Here is a 25,168-nt window from a genome sequence, read left to right as displayed (position 1 = left end):
AACGAAGTCTGCCTCTTGTCTAATGTGGTATTGATGTTGAAATATAAATGATCATATAAGGGGAACTTAAACACATTTATTGATAATTACTTATATATTGTTCGTTATATTTCTTATAAATATTTTTGTACGAACGAACGACTTGAGTGTTTCATCCTCGTTGAAGCAAGCCGTTCATTCGCGCTGGGTACGATTAAAAATAACAGAAAAAAAGCCAAGGCGATAGTCATTATAATAGAAAAGGGAAAAATTGTTTCTTTTGGAAAATAAGAATAACATAGTTCTTTGCACCGAAATAATAACAATATAAAGAATGAAATAATGAAATGATATAAAGGGAAACCTAGTAGAATCTAGATCTAAACTATAATGAAATTAGCTATTGTTGAAATTATATAAACAATCGCGAGCAGTCATCCAACATAAATAACGTAACGCATCCGAGTCAATTGCGGTATCATCGCGGACGAAATTCCGCCATTTGCAATGCGACGGCGGAAAGGAAATCATCAAATCACGCGTGAGTGCTCAGTGCGCCATCTCGGTACTGTGCCAGTCGAAGTTTCCAGAATGCCCGAGAATGCTCCGCGGATCGGGCGCCAGCAGCCAGGCTCGTTTCTCCTCGTTTCACGGCATTTGCCAGACGCCAGACTCCGTTCAGTCAGTCCGTTCATTCCGTGGCGATCCGCGAGCGAACTAGCGGAGCAGTACCTACCAGTCGAGATTGTTGACTTCGACAGCGGGTCCTGTCGCCGTCGCACGATAAACCGTCTGGCGAAGCGTCGTCGCCTCGAAGCGCAAATGCTTTAAGTGGAACAATTTTACGAGCGAGCCGTCACGAAAAAAACTCAGCCCGACCCGACGTCAAACTCGAAACGCTTGCCTAACCGCCGTTCGTCGGACGACTCGTGCGTAAGTACGAACGCGAAACTCGCAAATCCCGATGAATCTCGCTCGTTAACGGGCCTCGCGTCGACGTTAATGACCCGCGCGAGCGTCTCGTCGCCGTTTTAATCATAGGTTATGTTACACAGGTTGAATCCCAGTGGCTGTAAAGTGTAAAGTTGAGCTAGAAGGTTACCACCGCATCCCCTCGTTACTTCCGTCGGCACGAGTCTGAAACTTGCCCCGTGCTCCAGTTTGGCACGTGAATTGGAATAATCGTTGTTGTTAGATTCTCCGACAGCCAATCTTGGAAGCATGGCAAAATGGGGCGAGGGCGATCCACGCTGGATCGTGGAGGAAAGGCCTGACGCAACCAATGTTAATAATTGGCATTGGTACGTTGATTGACATAATTGTATTAATAGGGATATGTCTTTAAGTCGATATCCTTTAAGTCAATTCAGTCTGATAAAATATATATCGGCATTTAATTGTCAATTTTCAAAGTGTCCATTATCCTTCGTACATTGCACTTTTTTAACGCATTAAAATTATCCCGCAGGACGGAGAAGAATGCCTGTGCGTGGTCGCAGGAAAAATTGAAGGAACTGTTTGTAAATTCAAAAATCGAGGGAGAAGGAGGTTGGTAACACGTATTTTATAAATTGGAAAATTAGAGCGAGTATTTATACATTTTTATCGGAGCAACTATATTTGTAATAAATCTTATTTAATTTGTAGTGTTATGTAAAATAACAGAAATGGAAAAATGTGAAGGTGAGGCAGTAGCAAATAACAGAAAAGGGAAACTTATTGTATTTTATGAATGGAATATCGTTCTTAAGTGGGTATCAAATGGAAAATCCACCGAGAACATTGAGGGTAAAATTAATATTCCCAATCTCTCTGAAGAAAATGATATCAGCGAGGTAGATGTAAGTATTTTTAATTGAATTATATATAATTATACAATTCGGCTCAAACTTTTATTCGTTTTAATTCAATTTTGGTTTCTTAATCAGTAATCATTTTCTTTTGATATTTAGTTTATTAAGTTGTGCAAGAATTTTAATAAATGTATATTTCGTGATTTGTAGGTTGAAATTACACTAAAAGATAGTACGGATGAAGGGGAAAAAGTTAAACAATTCTTACATACTAAAGGTAAAGATGCAATAAGAGAAAAATTGAAGAAATATGTATCTTCCTTAAAAGAAGGTAAGCTACTGATTTTCCAATTTGTAATGTAAATTGTTCGTTATATTAAAAACATATAATGTAGCATCTTTATGTAATCCATCTTTTTTTTTATTTGCAGAATTTACGAAAGGAATGATACTTCCCAAAAAAGATAATGTGAAGGAAAATATTTCGAATATAACATCTGGTTTTAATGTCAAGGTATGTAATGTGTACAATTGGGCAGGAGATACTACCGTGTCTCTTGATCTATTTACAATATAAAGGGATAAAGCAACTAACAATGTTTTATTCTATTTCAAGATGCAAATGAATGCCGCAGTGACCCCAACGAACAATAATAAAACGATGGGTAAAATCTCAACCACTACGATTAAGCAAAATATAAAGTTCCAATGCAGAGCGGAAGAGTTTTACAATGTTCTCTCTTCGGTCAAGGTAATAATTTTACTGAATTGTCTCACGATAAGCTATTGATGTAGTCTAACTCCCTACTAGCCTACTTATACAAGAAAGTCTTTAATTCTCACAGATGGTAGAAGCCTTCACGAAGAACCCGGTAAAACTAGAAGCGAAGAAGAATGGTGAATTCGAGCTTTTCAGCGGCAATATTCATGGCGAATTCATAGAGATTACACCAACAAAGATTATTCAAAAGTGGCGTTGTAAACAATGGCCGTCCGAACATTTCAGCGAAGTAACGATCGATATTTGTGAGAAGAACGATCATACTGAGGTCAATTTAACGCAGAGTGGTGTCCCAACGAGGTAAGCTCGAGTGCGATGACTTTCTGATACGATTTATCGTATTATTGACAAGTAAGATTGATAATGTCGAAAATGTTGCGATTTCCAGCGAGGAGCTCTCTACGAAGGAGAATTGGGACAGGTATTACTGGGACGCCATAAAACGGACCTTCGGCTTCGGATACTTCATGTGATCTAAATTCCGTTTAATGGATATTTATTTATTGCTAAGTAGAACAATCGTGGAAATTGCGAATCACACGCAGTCGCGCGAGCGCTTGTCTTCTGCGGGAGCATAGATGAAACTATGGCATGATGGGAAGGAAGCGTATACAGGTTTACTCTGTTCTATCTTCATATATTTGGTACCGCCTTGTGTAAAACTTAATATCGCTGCGTGCACGCTACGATGCCGCGCGACATTACAAGTGACTTGTATGTCTCTACCTATTAGATGTGTCTGTCTAATAAATCATGAGATAAGATGATTTTTAATCTGTTCTTTCCGTATGAGAATGACCGATGTATCAAGCCTTTTTCCTTAAACAACGATGCAAATTCAAATAAATCATTTAAATAAACATTTGTAGTTGCTGCAAACTCCGCGTATTTATTTAAAAAGAAAAGTTAATAACGCAATCAGTTTTCTCATAAAAAGAACGGACATTCTTTTACATAATAATTATAATAACAATAATAATAATAATAAAATTGTTTTTCATTGCTTTAATATCACTATATGTATTTGGCTCGTTAAAGTTTTTGAACGCGGTCGCGCTCGCGTTCGTAAACAGATCGAAAATCTTGGAGCTGCAGCCCGCCATGCAACCCCCCGAAATCTTACGCGATCCCCTTTTCGCACGCGGACAGGACCAATGTCCTCGGCAGCCAGGCAGACGGGAGCGGCATGAATGGGCAGATCCAGAGAGCACCAAATGCGCGCGCCTTCGAAAATCAAAATCAATGTAGTCCGCCGTCGTTCGCACCGGTCCCGTTTGTTCGCTCGCTCGCTCGCTCGCTCGTTCGCTCGCTAGCTTGCTTGCTTGCTCGCGGATTGCCCACGCCCTTAGTGCGCCTCGCGGTCCCAGCGCGAACGTTATCGGAGTATAGTGCCGTTTGTCGTTTCCCTCTCTCTGTTTCTCTCCCGTTTCCCATCTTGCTCGTAAGGCTGCACAAGCGCACATCGAGATGCATATATACACGCACACCAATCTGTTCTCCCCCATTTTTCCGAGTCTCCCCTCCTATATTTCTAATCCTCTTTCTCTCTCGCTACCCTCTTCCAAACACCCTTTCTTCGTTCCTATAGTCAATTCTCTCGCTTTCTTTGTCCGCATTTTGATTTCTTCTCCCTCGCTCGCATCCCTTCCGAGTCACTCGAACAAAATCGCGCAGAAAGAGAGAGAGAGAGAGAGAGAGAGAGAGAGAGAGAGAGAGAGAGAGGAGAAAGCGGAGGTTAAATTATCTCCCTTGCCCGAGAAGCGCCCATCAGCATCACCACCACTATCATCACCACTACCATCGCATTCAGTCTCTACTCCGATCCCGCGCCAGCATCATCGGCGAGCTCGCGATTTACGCGTGGAGCATCCGTGTTTAACGCGGCTCCTTTTACGCGCGCCCCCTCCTCTCTCTCTCTCTCCTTTATCTTGGTCTCGCTCTTTCTACCCTTTCCCTTTCTTTCTCTCTTTCTGCCCCCCTCTCCTCATCTCTCACCCTTCGAGCGGGAGCATTATCTCGATCTCTCTCTCGCTCAATCGCATCCTCGCGCTCGCTTGTCCATCCCGCCACCCCTATCCGACTCTCCTCTTCCTCCATCTCGTTCGGAGCACGTTCGGAGCACGTTCGGGCCGCGGGTACGGACGCGCGTCTCACCCCGACAGCATGTCTCGGGGCCGCGTTAAACCATGCGTGTAACCGTTCACGCGTCCGTCAGTCGGTCGGCGACAGTCTAACGGGGTCCCACGCGCGCACACCGCGCGAGATCGTCGCACGTCGACGTCGACGACGAGGACGAGGACGACATACGGCCGTTCGCCGTCGTCGATTAGCGAGTAGCGCGCGCAAAGAGCAACAGCCCGCAGTACAACCGGCGACAAGCCCAGCGCCGACAAGAAGGGGGAGGAGGAAACAGCCAGCGTCATCCTCGTCGGCGTGATGACCGCGGGCCCGGACCGGCGCTCGTCCTCGCGCGTACCCCGTCGTCGGTGATACGGGAGTACGCCGCGCGCACGCCGATTTCACACGACAGACATGTGAGTGCGAGAGCGCCTTCTCTGAATCCCTCGGCCCGCCCGCCCTCCGCCGCCTACTTTCATCCCTCTCTCCCTCCTCTTTGCCCTCGCCCTCGCCCTCGCCCTCTCGATCCCGTGCGCACCCTCCGGCCGAGACGCACGGCGGAGAAGCGGAGCTTGTCGCGGACTCTCGCAACGCGCGCGACTCGCGAGAGAGAAGGATCTCCGTGACGAGACCGCCACGACCGCGCCGACGAGGGGTGGTTGCTCGCTCGCTCGCTCGCTCGCTCTCGAGAGGGAGGATCGGGGTCTCTCCTGTCTCTCGCATCGCCTCGCCTCGTTCGCGCATCGCCGCAGCCTCCAACCGCCTCGCGCCAGGAATACCGAGAGGATGCGTGACGCACTCGACACGGGCGAGTATAGCTCGGGGGTGTAGAAGGTGGCAGCTCTCTCTCTTTCTCTCTCTCTCTCCCTCTCTCTTTTTCTGTTTCTCTCTATGTTTCTTCTCCTCTTCTCTATCTCTCCCATCTCCGCCCTGGTATTGTCCCCCGTTGCTATCGCGCCGATTATCGGCCGGTGTCGCCGAGCGAGAATCGCGGAGAGATCGGTCTCCCTCGGCGTTGGGCGGGTACGGCGTAACGAGCACGCTGCCGGACGAGCCACCCTACTTTTCCTTCGGGGTGGTTTACTTTCTCGGGGACTACCCTGGCTAGTCGCGTCGCGTCTCTCGCTCGGCTCGCCTCGGCCCCCGTGTCCTCGAGGAACCCTAAATAACGCGATTACGGGCGGGCGGCCGCCCCCGTGTCCTCGGGTGAACTCAATTCGGACTCGGACTCGGATTCGGAATCGGAGCGTGGTTGCGTGCCCGGGGTGAGTTTCGGTGAGGGATGATTCTCCGCACGGCGCGGGCCAGCGTTCGGGAAATTCTCTCGGGAGACGGAGAGTGTTTTTTTTTCCGTAGCAGTGCTTTCCCCTTTGGTGTGCCGCGAGAGATTCGCGCGACGCAAAGTGGACCTTTCTGCAAATTCACTTGCTCCGGATGCGAATGGACCTCGATTTCGTAACTGTTCGACGACGACAGAGTAAACGGATTATTACGCGGTAATCCTTTCGGCTATCCACGGTATTTCCGCCGCGCGAAACAGGAAGAGAAACGTTGACCCAGAGTAAGATTTCGTCACGCCAATTGTTCGGAAATAATCGTCCATTCATATTGCGGCTCGCGCGCAAATAACGCTTTAGCTTTGCATTCATAAATCTTTCAGTGTAAGTTAAAAGGGAGAATCGATAATAGATTTATACGTACAATGAAATACAAATCGCCCACGACGCGTGCATTATAGCCCACCATACGATTGCTTGGACATATTTGATCAATTCCGACGTTGCTGTGAACTCGCAACCAAGTTTCCGTCATCGATATCTGTTATAATCCCAGCTTTTAATTTATTTCAAACAGAGGAAGAGAGAAAGAGAGGAAGGAAGAGAGCGTAAAAAAAGAAGCACGACGGTCTCTTCGCTAATCTATTATACAATCGACGATACACGAGTATCGAAAGTCGGGCTCGCAGGTGCATGGAGAGCCGCGTCGATTGTTTATCTGTAAAAATGCACGCGGTGATTTTCCGCGTTATTGACGAGGGGGATGGTACGTGAGAGTTTTTCAGTATGCGGGGAATTCGAAAATAAAACTGACGATAGACGAAGGAGCGGAAGATATCGTTTTTCATTAAGATAACTCGCGTCCGATCGCCGTTTTTCCCGCGGCCGTTCGCGTGTGCGTACATACGTGCACATACGCGGTTTTGGCTCGCGCGTCTGTGCACGCGTGCGTACGTGCTTGCTGGCGCGGGGAGGCGCAATTGTGATTTAAGCTTCTGCACGTATGAGCTAATAAAGTAATAGATAATAAAGTAATGAACTAATAAAGTAACAGCTAATTGGAAATCTCTCGCTCCTCTCTCTCTCTTTCTCTCTCTCTCTCATTCTCTCTTTTTCTTCCTTTCCTTCTCTGCGATCGAGAATATTCGAATTTAACATTAAACGCTACGTATTACACTTGGCTGTTAATTATGTGACCGACACTTGTATTTTCTTGAGATTTATGGCGCTTGCGGACGATGATTTTATTTCCAATTTAATTCGTTTGCGTTTAATAGACGGGTAATGTGAAATAAGAGATGAATAAAAGTCCTTCAGACTTTAAAAAGTTAATGTAAAATGGTATATCTGTAAAAAAAAATGCGAATCCGATTCAGATACAAGCTGTAGCAGACAGTGCTAATAATAATATATCGATAGCTTTCGATCTCATCGTGATAACGAATGTCATAAACGAGCCGATTGTGCGTAATGTGAGCAAGAAGGAAATTGTTTCTCAAAATGAGCATTCGCGATTTAATCCGGCATTTATCTTCCCATAGGCGGAGACGCGTTTCCGCTTGCAATTCGCGACTTGCAAGACGCTACTCGCGACACGATCGGCACCACCGACGATGCACTTCCGGCTTTACGTAAGATTAACATAGGATTCTTATCGCTCGACCGTACGTGTCGTCGCCGTTATGTCACCTCCGCTTCGAGTCGCAAGCGAATCTTACTGATTTTATCGGCGCTTTCGGTGCTTTGATATCATATTCCAACTCTTGACGCTAAAAGAGACGATAATTGCGCGCGTATTTACAACAATATCAATTTTATCTGCGTTCGTTCCTCTTAATTCATTGAAATTTTTTCCCCTCATTATCGAAAACATGTCGATACCTTCGGAAAAGAGTTTAGTAATCGACTGCGACGCGCGGGTTTAAGATACCAATTAGACAAATATTATCACGAAGTATTTTTAAATTTAAGGGTGGCACCATACTTGGAAGTCACAAGGCGACGATCGAATCGAGCGGACGTAGGCAACATTTCGTACGATATTAAATTGCAATTGCAGTTCCGGTCGCATCGCACGAGAGCGATTTTGAATTCCCCTGACCCGACCTCTGCATGTTGGATCCGTTCTTTCCAGCTGCACTTTATTAGACTCTCGGCGCTCTAAGTGAAACGGCGTGTTATAGTTCACGCTTGGCGAAGAAAAACGAGAGGGAGAAAAAAATAAGGAGAGAGAGAAAGAGGAAAAGTGTAGATAAGTGCGAAAAGTGGCAGCTGAAGTGAAAACGAATCTATTACAATCCACGATAACAATCTGTCGCCTGTCCTGTTTTTCAGCTGAACGTGTGACAGCTTCCAGCGATAATGATAACGTCCGCTATGCCATTTTCGCCTTATCGAAAAGCAAAATATTTCGTTAATTTCGAATCTTCCCTTTCCCCGCACGATCTTATCGTCCGTGAGAAGAGATTTCGCGAGAAATGATACCTGAAGACTTTTGTTCGTCGCGTAAACTATATACGCGGTTGTAATTTCATATTAGAAGACGATCTATCTCGCGGGGTTCACGACATCCCGATCTTATATATATACGTTAACGTCAGTTTAAGCATTAAGTGGATGGGTAAACGAAGGAACGAGATCACGTGAATTTTAATCGAGCGGCGAATCACTCGCTATACACGCGTTCTATTTCCTATCCATTAGGAAATAGAAACAGGGGAGTCGTTGGTCCCCCGTGGTATCCGCGAGAGGAAAGAGTAATGCTCCGACTTCGATCCTATGCATCTCGAATTCTTACCTCGCTCTTTGACGCGAAAGCGAAGGCCTCGGTGCGAATGCTACAAAGGGTGTATCAGGAAATCGCGTTTTCTCGAGCAGTCGCGGATTCTCAAAGGCTTTTAGGAAGCTGATCCGTTTTTCAGCCGAGAAAACTCACCCGAAGATTTACGATTAGACGAACCTTACTGTGCTTCTGGCACCGTCAACCCCTTCCCCTTTCAAATTCTATTTTTATAATCACGTAACATACTTCTCGTTATATACAGCGCCTTTTAAACTCGTTTGAAGTTTTTTTTCCCTTCCGCCTCTATTGTTTCTTCTTTTTTTTTTCGGCGTTAAATATCGCGGATTAGCGAGAGCTATCGGGTTAAATGCTCTTTAAAATTTTGCTAAAGAAAGCTCAACTCGAAATCCGCGAAGCGAAGCGGATCCGACAGGTAGGGAGGGACCCGGCGGGACTTGCGATGCACCGTACATATCGACGAGAGATACCTGGCCGGTCGACTATGTGTTGTACCCCTTTACCGAATTAGGTTATACATACATCTACCGTTTTCTCTTAAGAGACATCCCCGACCTACCCCGCGCCGTATAGCTATCCGCCGATATAGTCCACCTCATCGTCAGGTATGGCGCGCGTTAGAAGTAATTCGATCGACATGTCCCATTTATGTCGACTAGCGAGCAAAATGTAATAAAAGCCGCAGCGCGGTAATAGGCGAGTGCCACCTGTTTCACCCTGGGAAAACGGGGGTGGCGTGCGCGACGATTGATACACGATTGATTCCTTTTTCCCTAATCGAAAATCCCTCCTCATTCCGTCCTTAATCCGCCGACAAACGACGGCGGTGGCTTTGACGGGGGAGGAGGGGGGTATCGAGGCGGCACATCTTCGACCGCGTGCAACCGCGCGATTATGCAAACGTCTCCGCCCGATTTAGTCCGTATTCCGCCCAATTTAATGTGTGATCGATATGGCCGTTTGTACATTAACGCAGTTTAATATTTATCGATCGAATCGGAAGAGCCAATTCTTTTCCTTTTTTTTTCTTCACCGCAAGCGCGAACAAAAAGAAATATAGGCCGCGGCGGTTCGCGGAATTTTATCATTCCTGACAGTATACGCTACGCTTCTCGCGCTCTCCGGCACACGAGAGGGAGACAAATGTTTAACGTCCAGAGAAGCGACGCTTTATTATTACGTTCCTCCGTAACCTTTCCGAGCGAGAAACAAAGAAGTGTTCTTCATTAATGAAATATCAAAGGTTATTAACGGCGGTCTCTCTGGTCTACGCGGCGGCACTCCGATGGACTTCGATTTTCGAAACGCGGTTTCCGCGCTCGCGGACTCGCGTTCGAGGCAGAGGGGGGATTTTTTTTTACAACGGGATGCGCGCGGATCCGGAGGTCGGTTGACGTTAATGGCGACCGTGCACGAACGGGCCCGTAAAAATATGCACGGCGCAATTTACGCGCGTGCAGGGAAAGAATACGTATAAGTGTGTGTGGGTATATATATATATTTTTTTTTCATCGGCAAAAAGAGCAGCGTATCGGAAAATTTATTTATAGTTCAACTGTGTAGCCGCCGGGGCGGCCGCAACACGGCCGCCGGCTGTAACGCCTCGTAATAAGCGGAGAGATGCATATAAGTGGATCACGACCTTCTGCTATTTTTTTTCCATTTAGTCATTAATATGTTTTACGCGCGCTCTCGCCCCCTCCAGCGCGTTATAAACGTTATCAATTTTCGTGGGCGCGCGGCAGGACGCCCCGGCACGATCAAAACGCTATCTTTCCGAGGCGAGGGAATACCGAGCGGGTGGCCCGCGCAAAAGCCGATCGACGGGATCGACTTTTCGTTAATGCCCCCGCGACTTAGACTTAGTTAGCCGCAATCACGCTCGGATCACGTATCCCGATATATACTCCCCATAATAAAAGAAGCGGCGCAGGTCGACCGAAATCGATAGCCGATAAAAGTGTTTACATTATTACACGCGGCTGAAACATTATTTTTAAATTTTCCGCCAGTCGGTGCATTTACACACGGATCCTTTCTCAGGATAAATATCTTTTGCCCGGGCACAATCGCGATCGCACGGGGGAACGCCGGAGCGTCGCTGATGCGAAAACCATATCGCGTTTATTTTTCCATGTGACTCTCTTCCGCAATTGTGACTTCGTCTTCTTCTCCTCATGTCTCTCCCGCGAGTCTTATTGTTATAGTCATGCGAATAGGAGCGTAGCGAATAAGATCGGCGAGACGCAGCGACTCACGAAATTCTTCGGAAAATTGTTTTGAAAATTAAAGAAAAATATCCTTTACGTACATCATTTCAGAATACACGAGTCGCAATGTTTATTTTTGTCTCTTTCTCTCTCTCTCTAGCTCTTTCTCTCTTCTCGCTCTTATTACGTCAAGAGGAAATTTCGTAGAACATTCAGGATCAAGCTCTTTCTCTCGGTCATACAGCTCTCGCGCGAGCAAATGTACATTTATTTATTCCCGCGCACAAGAGAACCGTGATATTCCGTGGGCGTGGGAAGCCGAAGGACTTCGATCCGATCGCGCGATACGGCGAACATTGTGCATTACGTATTATTAGACACGCATCCTGGCAGCGAATAATCGCGCCTCGCGTCCGCGCCCGCGCCCGCGCGCGCGCGGTCTACCGCCTGTCCACTTAACGGAGAACATCGCGGACAGTGACGCAAGCGATTTTAATACTCATCATCCGCCGTCTGTATAGGTGCGCGAAGTAGATCTCTTTTAAAAGATCGTTCGCATTGTTTGCGATGAATGCGCACCCGCGCGCGCGCGCGCGCGACACGCAGTTATCAGCACGCCTGCAACCCGTGGCTGTCACCGGCGTTATTTTAAAACGGCATTACACTGGACTCGCTCTCTCTCCGTAATGCCGCGATGCCACGGGTACGATAAGTGCCTCGTGAACGCCGCGATTCACCGATCCGCTAAAATGTGAAACTGCCAACTACCGTGGCGTTTTTAATTATCTTCACGGTATCACGCCGGTAATCTCGTGGACGCGAAAACTATTGAGAATTAAATTTCAGCGCGTTTAAGTTTAAAAAAAAACGCGAGTATTTTAATCCTTTCTGAAGGCGTCCTAGGCGCTTTTCTCCGCCTCCAAATCGCGAAAGGACATCCGTCGTTCTTGTACACCCTCAGACGGACGGTCCCAAGAGATTTCACTTGGCGAATCGCGCCGAATCATTTCCACCGGTTTGTCCTAGATCGAAGGCGGAGTCCTTAAGGCCCCGAGGCGACCGGCGGCACATCGTTAATATTTTCCGGAATCGCGCGGGAAACTGACGGCGATACGTGACGGAGTCGTCCGGGTGTATTAACAAACTAATTAAGGCCAGTGTTCGTTACACGAAGGTAACGCCGTTAACGAGACCGCGGGTTTCCATGCGTTTCTATATTTATTTATGGAGCAGGTCGCGCGGCGATGTAGGGTCAGCGCAGCCACTAACCACCGAGCGTTTCTCGTCGTCGTTATAGCGTCTATTCTCCAGCGGATCGGATACCCTGCGAGGCGGTGTAGCCATAGTTACACTATTGTGACATGCTAGCCGTTCTATACGAACCAAAATGCGAGCACGACGACGCGACGGTGGGAAACCGAGGTTTTCCGCCCGAGCGCACAACCGCTTTTATATCCGCGAACGCGGCAAAATCGGGAATTCTTTCCACAGGCGGAAGAAATCACGCGTGCTGGTTGACTATCCGTGTTAGTCCCCGGCGTTCGCGAATATGTTCAAAGTCGATTATGACGTCGGGCTCTCTCTGTTGGATTATGATAATTTCGCATTTGCTTCGGAAAGCGCGATCTCAATATTTTCAAAAATCATTAAATCTTCACGCGTCATTCTGCACCATTCACAGCTAGATGGTTGCATGCTCATTCTTTTCACGGCAGAAATCGGGTTGAGACGAGATGACGCGGCCATGAGCTTTCTCGTAAAGAAGAAAAAAAAAAAAGAAACCGCGGAGTTCATAGTGCGTAAAGTAGCGATAGCGCCATAATATTACCGTCGACCTCTTGGCAAGCATCCACTGCGATTTAAACGCCTTCGTCCCGGGACCACCTTTTAACGCTCTGTTGCGCTTTAGTAGTCAAACTAAACATCCTGCCGCGTGTAATTTCCGTATATGGCACGTGCAACATTAAGAATACATTCAAGAATACATTTTAGATTTAGACTATGTTGCGAAATATCGTGATTCCCTGTACACCCTCATTGGGTGTATCGTGCGAGCGATATGAAGGGGATTTGTCCATAAAATGAAGAGAAATATTGTATTCGGATGTTAAAAACGTCATTATTAAGAAATTATTAAGCTCCGATTCGCGGAGCTTTTCCATATGTATATGCATACGTTCGACGTATAATGAAATGAGGCTACCCAGAGGGATGAACAATTCAATGCCGTCGTTAGACGGCGTAAGGTAAAAATTACAAGCCCGGCATCGATTTTCGAACGACGTCCCGTCACTCGCTTCCGATTATCTCGAGGCGGACGCGAACGCCGTTCGACCTTCGCAAACGTTACGAGAGAAGCTCGATACTGAAGTTTGCGCCTACTCGTCGCGCGAGAGAAACACAGTCCGCGGAAACGCGTTAATACCAACGAATAACAAACGGCAAAGTACATGGCGCTTTTGTTCTCGCCGGCGCGGTAAATGTCGACCGGCGCGGCGTAAAACGCCATTGATTCAGCGCGAATAATATATCGCATATGATTTCCCGACAGCTCTCCGTTCTCGTGCGAGGAGAAACTAATTTTGGGCTCCTCGCGAATACTGGATGAGTTTGAGGATTAAAAGGAGAGGACGTGCGTGCATTATTTAAACTTCAGGACGCAGATTCGAGGATTTATTTATGCGCCGCACGGTTGTATAAGATTGTAAAAACAGTCACGGAAGATAGGTAGTAACGTAGTAATAAATATCCTTTTAAATATTTCCCAAACGAACTCGGCGCTCGAGGGAAAGGGGTTTTCCCTCTCTCGTGCGAATGGTCGAGAGCTGTTGGATTCTCCCGAGGAGGGGGAACGTTAATTCGTCGCTATCCAGTATTCGCGATAGTCCTGAAATATTCCTGCACGGCCACTCTCTCGCAAAAAGGTTTAAATATCGCTGGCGTTTCTATAATTACAGGCGTCGAGCATGCCATGCGCACTTAACGGGGAGGTAATCGCGTTGCACACCTGGCGCAACATGCATCCTTCCACGCCCTTGCCGCAGCAGCAGCTCGACCGCCTCGCCAGGGATATCGAACTGGCCGCATTCGATGAGGAATCTGTCGCAATTATGGCAGTTATCGAGTACGTTACTTCCCTCGTGGACGTTCCTCCGCTCCCCCCAGTGTTCCCACGTGGCAAAGACAAGACTCGCGACATTCTTTCGAAGGAATCCTTCGATCGGGAGGGCCGTCCGTTCTCGGCGGCCGAACCACTTTTAATTTGAAGTTAAACTTCAAAGTTTAAGCCGGACGTTTTATTACAGAAAAATCCACCCCCGAAATTAAATTAAGGATAAACTTTGCTTACTGATTCTCATCTCCGGGGCTTAATTCGCAACAGGCCTTCCGATCGTACGTAAAGCCTGCTGACGTCCTATAATTCTTGCGAAAGTCAAACGAAATTTAATCGAATCGAGAACAGCTACTCTTTAAAGTCTCCGAGTCCTTTTTTTCCGTTCACGATTCAATATGAGAACCTTTGATCGTGGAAACGCTAGGAGGGAACTGAAAGTTATTTATTTAATATGTAAATGCACTTTATTTGCCGTCTCCTATATTTCATCCGCCTGTGCTACAAACGTCAGTTAATTGTACAAATTAACTGGGTTCGCGAGACGGGCCCTTTCGGATGCACCGCTGCACAGGCGGATCTAATTCGTGACACTCGCAAAATTTTCTGAGCGTATTAAGGCCGGCGCGCCGCGGCGAAGCGGCGCCCGTTTAAGCGGACAACCCGGCAAGTGAAATACGTCAGTAATTGGAGCGCCGTCGTACACCCCGCGAGTTGGCACCGTCGTCTTCGACGACGAGACGAGAGCGCGAGGAAAACGCGATCGAATTGTGATTCTAGACGATAACAAGTTTCGAACTTTCGACCGACCTCTTCCGGCGCAAGCTGCGCTCCGACGGCGTTATACTTCCCGTATTAAAACGCGCTTATTACACCGGGAAATCTCGAGTACTCTTCGCGCACGTGTCCGAAGTCCTGGTAAAAGTTAATCTCTCTATCTTCTGAATTTTTCAACGGAACAAGTAAATCTCTCGTTAACGGAGAAATGCAACATCGGATCTGAAAGTTTCGTATATAAGTTTTTTTTTTATAAAGAATAATGCACGAAAGATTCTTCGATGTGGCTAACATTTCTACGGAATTAAGATTCAGGAGGTCGCGCCGTTAGAGGAAAAAAAGGACCTCTGTCTGATCATCGATAATCCGTTTTCTCACTCTCGAGTTCGATATAAGCGACGTGTACAAGCTGACACAGGCGGGAATCGCGGAATAAGCTCATTCATAGTCGCGTGTACTCTGGAAACGGAAGTGCGAACGCGCTTTGAGATGTATTTGGAGATACGCGATGCACCAGAGACTCGCTCCGGTTCACGAGTGAGTGGCAAATAAGTAGCTCGTTAAAGATGAAGTGGCGAATAAGCAGCTCGTTAAAGATGAAGTGGCGGTCAGGAGAGAGGGGAGAAAAAAAAAGGAGTGTAAAAGCCTTCCGCGCTGATCCGTCAGCGGAAACGGAGTGGAAGCCCCGCGGCATTGGTTGCGCTTTTCGCGGTTCGTCTGACAGTAGTCTCGTGCCGCGCCGAAGTACGACAAAAGAACTTTCTCTCCCTTCTTCTCTCGTCTCTTTTTTTGTCTCTTCTTTATTACGCCCCTACAGTGACTCTCGGTGCGCGATGACGGTAGACGAAGGATTTAAGACAGGTCGTCCGTCGCGCGAAACAAGACGCGAGCACACTCGTGTCGACAGCCCCGTGTCTCGACAGCAGGGGAATTAATCTAGCACATTGCGCAGATGTTACCTCTTACTAAAAGTCACGTATTAGTTTATATTTCAAGTTCTTTTATTTGTCATCGCACAGAAGTATTCGTATACGAAAGCGTTTCTATGTTTCTCACAGGTAGACTTTTGGTATTCAACGTTTACTTCGACAACGTCGAATGAAATAAATATAATATAATATCGGAGTAAATATAAATGTACCGAATATATATATATACTTATACGAGAAAATAGATATCGGTCCCAATTGGTGATATGATTTCATTAAGATTATTACGCTAATAATTCGTGATACAATTTTTCGGCATATCCGCTCTTTGCCCGCAGATTCAATGTCTCCACCGAGAGGAGTAAACGTGGGATGTAGTTGACACTACCTTCCACCTAGCGAGAGCACGACGACGGAGGCGGTGGACGAGGAGGAGGAGGAGGAGGGGGAGGAGGAGGGAGAGGAAGAGGAGGAAGACGAGGACCAGGAGGACGACGACGACGACGACGACGAAAACGAGGACGAGGACGAGGGCGAGGAGGAGGAGGAAGAGGAGAAGGGAAGAGAACGTGACGGTAGCGTCGGTGAAGGTGGTGCCGTTCGCCGAATTCTGGTGTCCAGCGACGAGGAGTACCGGAAGCGTGGCGTTCGCGCGTTCGCGCGTACGTGCGTGCGTGCGTGCGGACGGGCGTGCGTGCGCGCGCACGGGCGCGTGGGCGAACGCGCGCTTCGTCAGCGTACCTGCCGCGCGCATGGTAAAGGGGTACGCGAGAGCACGGGCGAGGGTGAGGCGGGCTACGCGGGACCGGCGGTGGTGCCCCGAGGAACGGGGTTCGAGCCGAGAGCTCCAGAGATCCATTCGCGAGAGAATCAGAGGACGCGCGATCGCCCGCGCGAACCGGTAACTGTACCGGACGCGGAGCGCTGGAACGACTTTTCGAATTAAAGAGAGAGGGAAAGAGAGAGAGAGAGAGAGAGAGAGAAAAAGAGACAGGGAGAGGACAAGAGATAGTCCGTCAGACATGAACGTTACTCCGACGGTGGAGTTACTCGGCAATGACAGCGTCTCTACCAACGGTCTCGACTGTGGCGGTGAGCCCATTCAATATACGTTTTGGGAGCGTGCAGTTATAATACTTCTCGCCGTCATCCTCAGTCTCGCCACGGTCATCGGCAACATTATGGTTATGATATCGTTCAAGATTGACAAGCAACTGCAAACGATCTCCAACTATTTCCTCTTCAGCCTGGCGGTGGCCGACTTCGCGATCGGCCTAATCTCCATGCCCCTCTTTACGCTGTACACGGTGCTCGGTTACTGGCCGCTCGGACCGCACGTGTGCGACACGTGGCTCGCACTTGACTATCTCGCGAGCAATGCATCGGTCCTTAATCTTCTTATAATCAGCTTTGATAGGTACTTTTCTGTCACGCGCCCGCTTACCTATCGGGCCAAGAGGACCACAACCAAAGCGGCCATCATGATCGGTGAGTATCATTTCATTCTTGGAGAATCTTTTCTTTCTGCTTGAAGAAATCAGAGAATTCTCGGAGAACTTTGTCGAGACTCGGGAAACTTTGACTTTTGTCGAACGTGTCTCTTTGAAGATTTTGTTTTTCATTTGTGATTTAAAACTGCTCCACGTCTCTCTTACAAAGTTCAAATAAATATCCTGATAAAATAATTTATATTACGCTTATAATAAATTACGGTATTCTAATATACTTCAATATAGTATTCGTTGAAAAATAATCGAAGCGACGTTAATCGTTCCAGGGTCCGCTTGGGGTATATCGCTGCTTCTTTGGCCACCATGGATCTACGCGTGGCCGTACATCGAGGGTACAAGGACCGTGCCGGAAAACGCATGCTACATCCAATTCATCGAGACTAACCACTACATCACCTTTGGCACCGCCATCGCCGCGTTTTATGTTCCTGTCCTTATAATGTGTGTTCTTTACTTCCGGATTTGGAGGGAGACGGAGAAACGTAAGAAGGAGCTGCCAAACTTACAGGCCGGCAAACAAGATGCGAGCAAGCGCAGCAACTCGAGGTGGTAACTAACGCTTTCACGTGTTTCTCCCTTCGAACTTGTCGTCAGCACGTCACAAAAAAAAAATCGCACGGGCAACCCCTGCACAAGAAAGATGGTAACACATTGTCCCGTTTAGAAGATCAGCCCTTCCCTTGATTTAGGGCACAGATGCACTAGTGAATGGCCGATTGAAACGTATTGTTTTAGAATTACGTTCTTCTTTTCATAAAGATATATTATTTTAGTCGAGTACTTATTGTTTCCTCCTTGGAGATATTAAATCGAACTGAATGTGTGTGTTCCCTTATGATTACTTTGATGTTGTTTCTCGTTATTCTTTAATGTTTGTTCATAATCTTTACAACAATACGTACTTATTATCTATTTTGTCGAGATCTACGGATCTTGTTGTTTGAATATTTTCTATTTGTTTCATTTTAATTTGAGAAAAATATTCTTCCGTTAATCTACGTAACGAGATGCTCCTTTCGACAACGCGAACACGTGTGCTTTGCGAATATCGCGAGGTCGAAAGACCGAGATGCGATCTGACGTGCTTATCGTCACTTTTCCCTCTAGCGACGAGGGTTTAGACCTGGAGGAGAGCAGAAGACAGCGAAGCGAGTCGAGCACCGCCGACGATGTTTCGCACGCCACGCACATCGCCGTTTCCTACATTGATAAGCACTACCCGGAATACAAGAGCGTAAGTAACAGTCGTAAGCGTGAGTTTTGAATGCGCGTACACCAGTGGGAATAAGTTTTGCACGTTTTCTCGTCTTTACGAATGCTACTGAAAAGTTATAACCTTGTACTTACACAACTCGCGCATTTCGGGATTGATACGCGTTATTACTATGAAAATTTCATATCTTCTTGCGTTTTCATTATTAATTTAAGGAGAAAATCGGGAAAGATTCGGTATTCCGCTATGACGCAAAGTTACGTTTGCGGACGCACGCTCTAGATCGACCATCGCCGCGACTACGATCTTATCCGTTTTTCCGTTTTTCGGGCGTGCAGCACAGGCCGTTTTCCTGGACCTGGCTGAAGATGTGGTGCATCGCGTGGTGGCACAGCGGTCGAGAGGACGAGGACGACGACGAGGAGATCGCCGGGGCGGAAAGCAGCCGCACCGGGGTCGCCTACGAGGACACGCTCACGCCCCTGTCGGCCGAGACGCCGCTTCCCAGCACGGTATCACGGTGTCCTTCCCTCAGCGCGATACAGGCCACGGGGATCGTTCTGGACAAGGCCGTGTTGCAGCACGAGTACAAAAGGCCGACGCGACCGGTCGACCTCAAGACTATCTCCAGCGATTCCGTATGTGACACTGCTATTCGTTTCTATTTGGAAATCGAGAGAACAAGTATCATCTTTTAACAAGTTACTGGGATAAATCAATATGCTATTAGAGTTACATATTATTGAATTAGGATTAAACTTATATATTATTGCGATTGACTCACTCGAAGATCTATAGTATCTATTCTATGCTATGCGCGTGTCTTCTTTGTTTGCAGGTTTATACGATTCTGATCAAATTGCCGAGCAACGGCGAAAAATTCAGCGAGGGGACGAGTATAAAGATGATCCATGACGAGTCCGTGTCGATTCAGTTGCACAGCATGATGGAAGATAGCGACGACGGTGGTGGTGGAGGCGGCGGCGGCAGCGGCGTCGGTGCCAGCAAATTCTTCCGTCTCGGTGGCGGTTCCGTGTCGAGTCCGGCCTCCTCGACGGTGACGAGAAGGTCGTCGCAGATGCCGGACATCAGGATACCGCTGAACGCGAAGAACATACCGAAGGCACTGACGGGCAAGGGCATCCTGAACAAGCAGCCCAACAAGAAGAAAAAGTGCCAAAAGGCCGGAGAAGGCCGCGATAAGAAGGCCGCGAAAACGCTGACGGCCATCCTGTTTGCGTTCGTCTTCACGTGGACCCCGTATAACGTCCTGGTACTCATCAAGTCCATCTCTGCCTGCACTTTGCACATACCCCAGAGGCTATGGGACCTCTTTTATTACCTTTGCTACATCAACAGTACTGCGAACCCAGTGTTGTACGCTTTATGCAACGCGGCTTTCCGCAGGACCTACGTGAGGATTGTAAAATGCAAGTGGCGCAGCAGGAACCGCGGCACCGCGATGGGATGACATCAGTAATCGGACGATGCGCGTTTCGTCCTTTTTGCATCGGGGAGAGGGGACAGCCCCCTCCTCGCGGTTCCTGCTCGATATCAGCACATCACAGAATTGGGAGTCAACGACCACGCGCGCGCGCACGTGTGCACACACACATACATGCATACACCGAAGCAACGCTGTATTATTATTACGATTATTATTATTGTCATTGTTGTTATGTTGCCGTTTACTTTTCCTCCGTTTTACGCGTTTCTCAGAGCGCACGAAAAAGCGGAAACGAGGAGACCGACGACTGCCGCGAACGAGTTTGGCATTCGGCGACTGCCAAACCACCCTGTTCCTAACGATAACGCTCGTTGTTACGGGTACATCCGGTTGTTTGGGCCGCGCATCGAGCCCACCCTCCGGACCGTCGGACCGCACGCGACGTCTAATATCCGATCGACCAGGAGAAGAAAGGCTAGCGAATTTTCTTCCGAACGATTCTCTACTGAATCGCCACGGAACAAGAGATTAACCCCTCGACGACCGCGTTGTTCCCGCGCGTCGACCGATCGCGCGCATTTTTCAGTGGAAATTCTATTAATCGTCAGTAATTACATGGATAACTCGGTTATCCCCCGACGTGACGTCGGAGTTTAACGCTCTCTCGAACGTAATTGTATAACTCCATAATTACATTGGTATCCATGAATGCGTAAAAAGAATTAATCACGAACTAATATATCCTTGTCGGGGGGTTAACGATATATGACGCCGAGCGATGTGAACGAGCCTTCCTCCTCGTGTAAGAGCGTAGGGACGGTTTTGTTTGTTCATAATATTCCCGGATAATTTCTCGAATTTCCTACGGCACTGATATCGATCGTCTATATCAAGGCGCGTGAATATTTAATGAGGCAGTGGTTCTTAAGCTTTTTTGAGTCGCGGACTCTTGGGGAAACCGGGGGTTCTCAGTTTGATTATTATTTCGAAATCTCGACAGCTGGAATCTTTTCACTCTAAAAAATTGATGTGGGTGACAGGGGTGACGGTATTGCGTCGGAGAATTGGGAAATTGAGGGAGAAAATCGAGAGGAGGGAAAAGGAAATGCGGGCTCGTTCGCGTCGCGCACGGGAAGCGCGTGCCGGCCGTCAGCGCACTAGTCAAAACGCACGCAGCTCCGGTCTCCGAGTTTCGCCGAGAAGTAACGCGATGTGGATACTGCCATGAATATAACGTATTAATATCTCTCCGAATGTCGCGCGTACCTACGCGAGTTCGCGCGAGTTCGGAATTATATTGCGTGTCCGGTGCCCCTCGGGATCGAGGGGGGAACCGGTATACCTTCCCTTCCTCCCGGTACGATCGTCATCGTCGTCGCCGTGACACCGGAAGCATCCGGTTGCTCCCGGGAGCTTTTCTGCCGGAGGATGGAGGATGAAGGGAGCGGCGGCGATGGCGAATAGTAACGGGGAGAGTAGATGAGGGGAGAAAAGCTAAGTCACAAGCACAAGAACCTATTTAAGTAAAAAAAATATATATATCGAAAGGATAACGATAATCTTCTGTGCGTCGCGTAGAACCGCGACGGGCGATGCAAACACTCGATGTAAATTTTACGAAGTAGCGAAGTGTAAAACTGTAAATGAATGTGTTTAAATGTAATAATGGTGGGGGGGGCGGGAGGGGAAGGAGATGGAAAAAGGGAGTTGGCCACGGGGGGCTGGCTGGGACGGCTAGCGGAGTATGTGAAAATAATTAGCGATTAGGGAAAACGAAAGAGAGAGAGGTATATAGGAAGAAGAGCGAGAGATTTAATGCTAAATCGAATTCTTCCGTAAAACTAAAATACATTCTAATTATATGTGCCAAACAAAGCTTTAAAAGATTATACCAAGATTATACGACGTGAGAATAAGAGAGAGACGAGGGCGGAGCGAAAAGGAGGAATGTCGTAGCGCACTCTCGATGCTGCTGAGAAACGAGATACCGATGAAATATATAGTTAATAAAAAAAAATTAAATAAAATAACAAATAAAATAAGAGCACTGTGTCGAGCGATACACGACTTTAGCGATCGAAAGGCTCGTAAAGTAATCAAAGTCAACCGTACGCGCGCCGACATGCCTATAGTGACCTCAAGACTGCGGAGCTCTTCATTTTCATCCCTTTGTGACTTCGTGTAATTAAATACCTCGCGCATACCTTGAGTTTACATACAGCCAGAAGATGCAATCTTTTACATAAGTGTACTTTGAGTTCTTTCTTTCCTTTTTCATGGGTCATATACGTATTCACATGAATGTTAAAGTCGATCTAAATTGAGTCTCAGCTAATTTCCACTTGCGGAAGTGCTCTTCGGAGATTCCGGAAAGGGTTCTGAGGATAGATTCTCTAGTTTCTTTCGCGTATCGTTCACTCGCCACTCGAAGCAAGAAACATAATCGCTGCTCGAAAGAAGAAGAACGAACAGCGACGTTCCTATGTACGCGTCGGCACGCGTGCGTTTGTACCTTGTACAAAATACCCACGCACACTAAACACGCACTCTCGTGCGATCAGCATACACATATATACACGGTGCAGTGTCGCGGATAGTAATACGTACTCGCGAGGATGCATCTGCGGGTGCGAGGAGCCCGTCGAGAGTTCACGCGCCTCCTCTCGGTCTCTCGCGACGATCGCGGAGAGATCCGCGAGATTCTCGGCTGGATCCCGTACGGGTAGATCGGCGAGGAAGGGACTCGACGACAGAGAGAGAGAGACCGTTGATCACGAAACGAACCTAGGTACATCGGATGGACGCGACGGTAGTTATACGTATTGACAGCGTATAATTAACGAGTACAATTAATCAATGATTTCGATCTATTATTCGGGTACTTTTGATACGAGGATTCGCGCTGATTTGGAGGCCGTTACGCGAGCGATTATACTGGATATAAGCTGTAAACACGATTTCCGTTTCCCGGAAGGTGCGATAAAAGCGACTTCGAGCTGTTTTATAACGAATTTTAAAGCATACTTTCTCTCAATAGATGTGTTAAAGAATTTCAGGATCTCCCGATAACAATTAAGGTATTATAAGCATATAATTATTACTGTTGGTGTCGTAAGTCTTTAGTGAAAGAGGCAATGCGGAGTGTCACACGTGAGGAAACAAATACGTAATAAAAAAAAATAATAATAAAATTAAAAAAAAAGATAAACGTACATCTGTGTATAATCTCTCGCGTTTTCAGGCATTTTTGAACGCCGCCGAACATACGGGGGAAGGGAATAACGTAAGACTCGGTGATATTTTTTTACCTTTTATAGTCGATCTCGCGCGATTCGATCTCGCGTGACGAGACCTTTGACGAATCGCGTCGATACCTAAAATGCGACGGTAAACGCGAATGAGATGAGTGATATAAGAACATAACTGACGTTCGACGTTTTCGTTGCGCTTGTATTTTCTTCGCGACGCAAGAGACGTCGCAAACGCGGAAACAAATTTCGAAGCGAGAACTTGAGGCTTATAGCACTTTTTGTCGAATTCGCGATTCCGCGAGCATGAGCACTGAAACGGGGAGAAGCTCAAGACTTTCGAGAAACCGCGTTTCTGGGGAGATTGTGGTGATTTGCGAGAGGATCGATGACGTTTCAAAGTCTTCGAAACTTCGCGCTTCGATATTTCGGCGCAGAACAGAATCGGGATCCAAATCGGAATTTAGTCTGAAATGTATCAGGGAGACTGCGTATAGATTTTTAAGAAAAAAAAGGAGACCATGTCAAATAGTGGAAATTTATTCAAAAAAGACGAACGGCACAGAGGGGTCGATTGTGTCGCAGAATTCGTTTCGCTTTCTCGATCCAAAACAAAATTTAAAAAATTGTGTATTGTATTTGTCTGAAAGTAAACGTTATAATGTGTGAGATTATTAATGTGGCAATTATGTATGTGGCAAGAACACTTGCGGTATTTTAAATAGAGGAACGAGCGTACGCGGCTGTCCGCTGTACAAAAATTTGCGTTCTTGCGGAAAGGAGTGTCAGAAACATCGCAACTTTGGGGATATATTCTAGAACCTGTCGTCACACGTTGAAGCTCCAGCTCGAAAGAAAAACGTTATACTCAGAGATCCGTGAAAAGCATTTTCCCCCATGCTCTTACGCAAACACTTTATTTATTTATTCCAGCACCGGAACATATCTTCAAAGTTCGGCTTCGCACTATAGGAGATACACTCTGCGGGATATATTTATTTCGATATTTATTATAAAAGAATCCGTAAACGTAAGACGTATAATAACAAAGAGCGTGTTAGCCGCGAGATTAAAAATTGCGCGTGGACTCACGCGATGGTCGACTTCTGGCCAGGGTGTTGGACCTCCGATCGAGGGGTCGATATAACGTGGGATAATAATGCTAAAATAACGACTGGACGAAATCCGATTGAAAGCTGCTGCTACTGCTATGTAAACGATTAACTGCCTCTCTTTATTTACCTGTTTCCTTTGTAGTACATCACGTCGAGACGTAATGTAACGCGCGACGTGCACGTTGCGCGCCGAAAAAGAAAAAAAAAGGGAAACACTCTCCTTCGTCGAATGCGTTGAAATGTACAAAGCGAATATATTTCATCGTGTGTTAAACGTAAGATTTAGGTATTTTCAAAGGAAATCTCAAACATATATAGCGCATGTACCTGGGTACCCTCTTACGACACTGCACACTCATACATAGTTATATATATATATATAAATATATATAATATATGTAATATATATATTATATATATAATATGCACAATATTATATATGTAATATATATAATATAAATATATATACACTTGGAATATACGCGTACGATGCGTGCTATTTATCTCAAAACGAATGTTCTCGCATAAAAAAGCGTATACCGGAGATAAACGAAATGATGTACGACTTTTTTTAATCGTAGATTATTGTAAACACCGATGTAATCAGTCTATGTTTATATACGTGTTTTATATTAATGAAGAATTTACGATTCGAGAGTAACGTAAGACGCCAAAGAGACAGAGACGTTGAAGATAAAAAGAGGAAAAAAAAAGAAAAAAGAGAGAGAGGGAAAAGACGAACGAGCGTGTAGAAAATTGTGTAACGCGATACCGATAGAATTTGGAAGAATATACTCCGTTGTCTGTGACAAAGAGATTGTATGTAAGTACGACACTGTCCGACATTCCTTTTGTGTT

The 25,168-nt window shown here is 46.7% G+C and overlaps 1 protein-coding gene across 1 annotated transcript; it reads left to right on the top strand.

Annotated features, from left to right (window-relative positions):
* Window positions 1-585: 585 nt before the first annotated feature.
* On the top strand, window positions 586-25,119 carry LOC112458963. Its single transcript, XM_025022821.1, is given in 18 exon segments — window positions 586-912; window positions 1,035-1,280; window positions 1,448-1,527; window positions 1,627-1,820; window positions 1,983-2,103; window positions 2,204-2,286; window positions 2,389-2,523; window positions 2,618-2,853; window positions 2,942-3,022; window positions 9,114-9,328; window positions 9,331-9,353; window positions 13,916-14,082; window positions 16,176-16,430; window positions 16,765-17,264; window positions 17,554-17,833; window positions 18,395-18,521; window positions 18,839-19,138; window positions 19,339-25,119. Coding segments are annotated over 17 exon segments (3,510 nt in total). The 5' UTR covers window positions 586-912; window positions 1,035-1,200; the 3' UTR covers window positions 19,972-25,119.
* Window positions 25,120-25,168: the final 49 nt, after the last annotated feature.

This window comes from Temnothorax curvispinosus, unplaced genomic scaffold (assembly GCF_003070985.1).
Source record: "Temnothorax curvispinosus isolate PA1 unplaced genomic scaffold, ASM307098v1 QBEX01009403.1, whole genome shotgun sequence".
Taxonomy (NCBI): domain Eukaryota; kingdom Metazoa; phylum Arthropoda; class Insecta; order Hymenoptera; family Formicidae; genus Temnothorax; species Temnothorax curvispinosus.
This window is presented reverse-complemented; position numbering and strand designations above follow the sequence as displayed.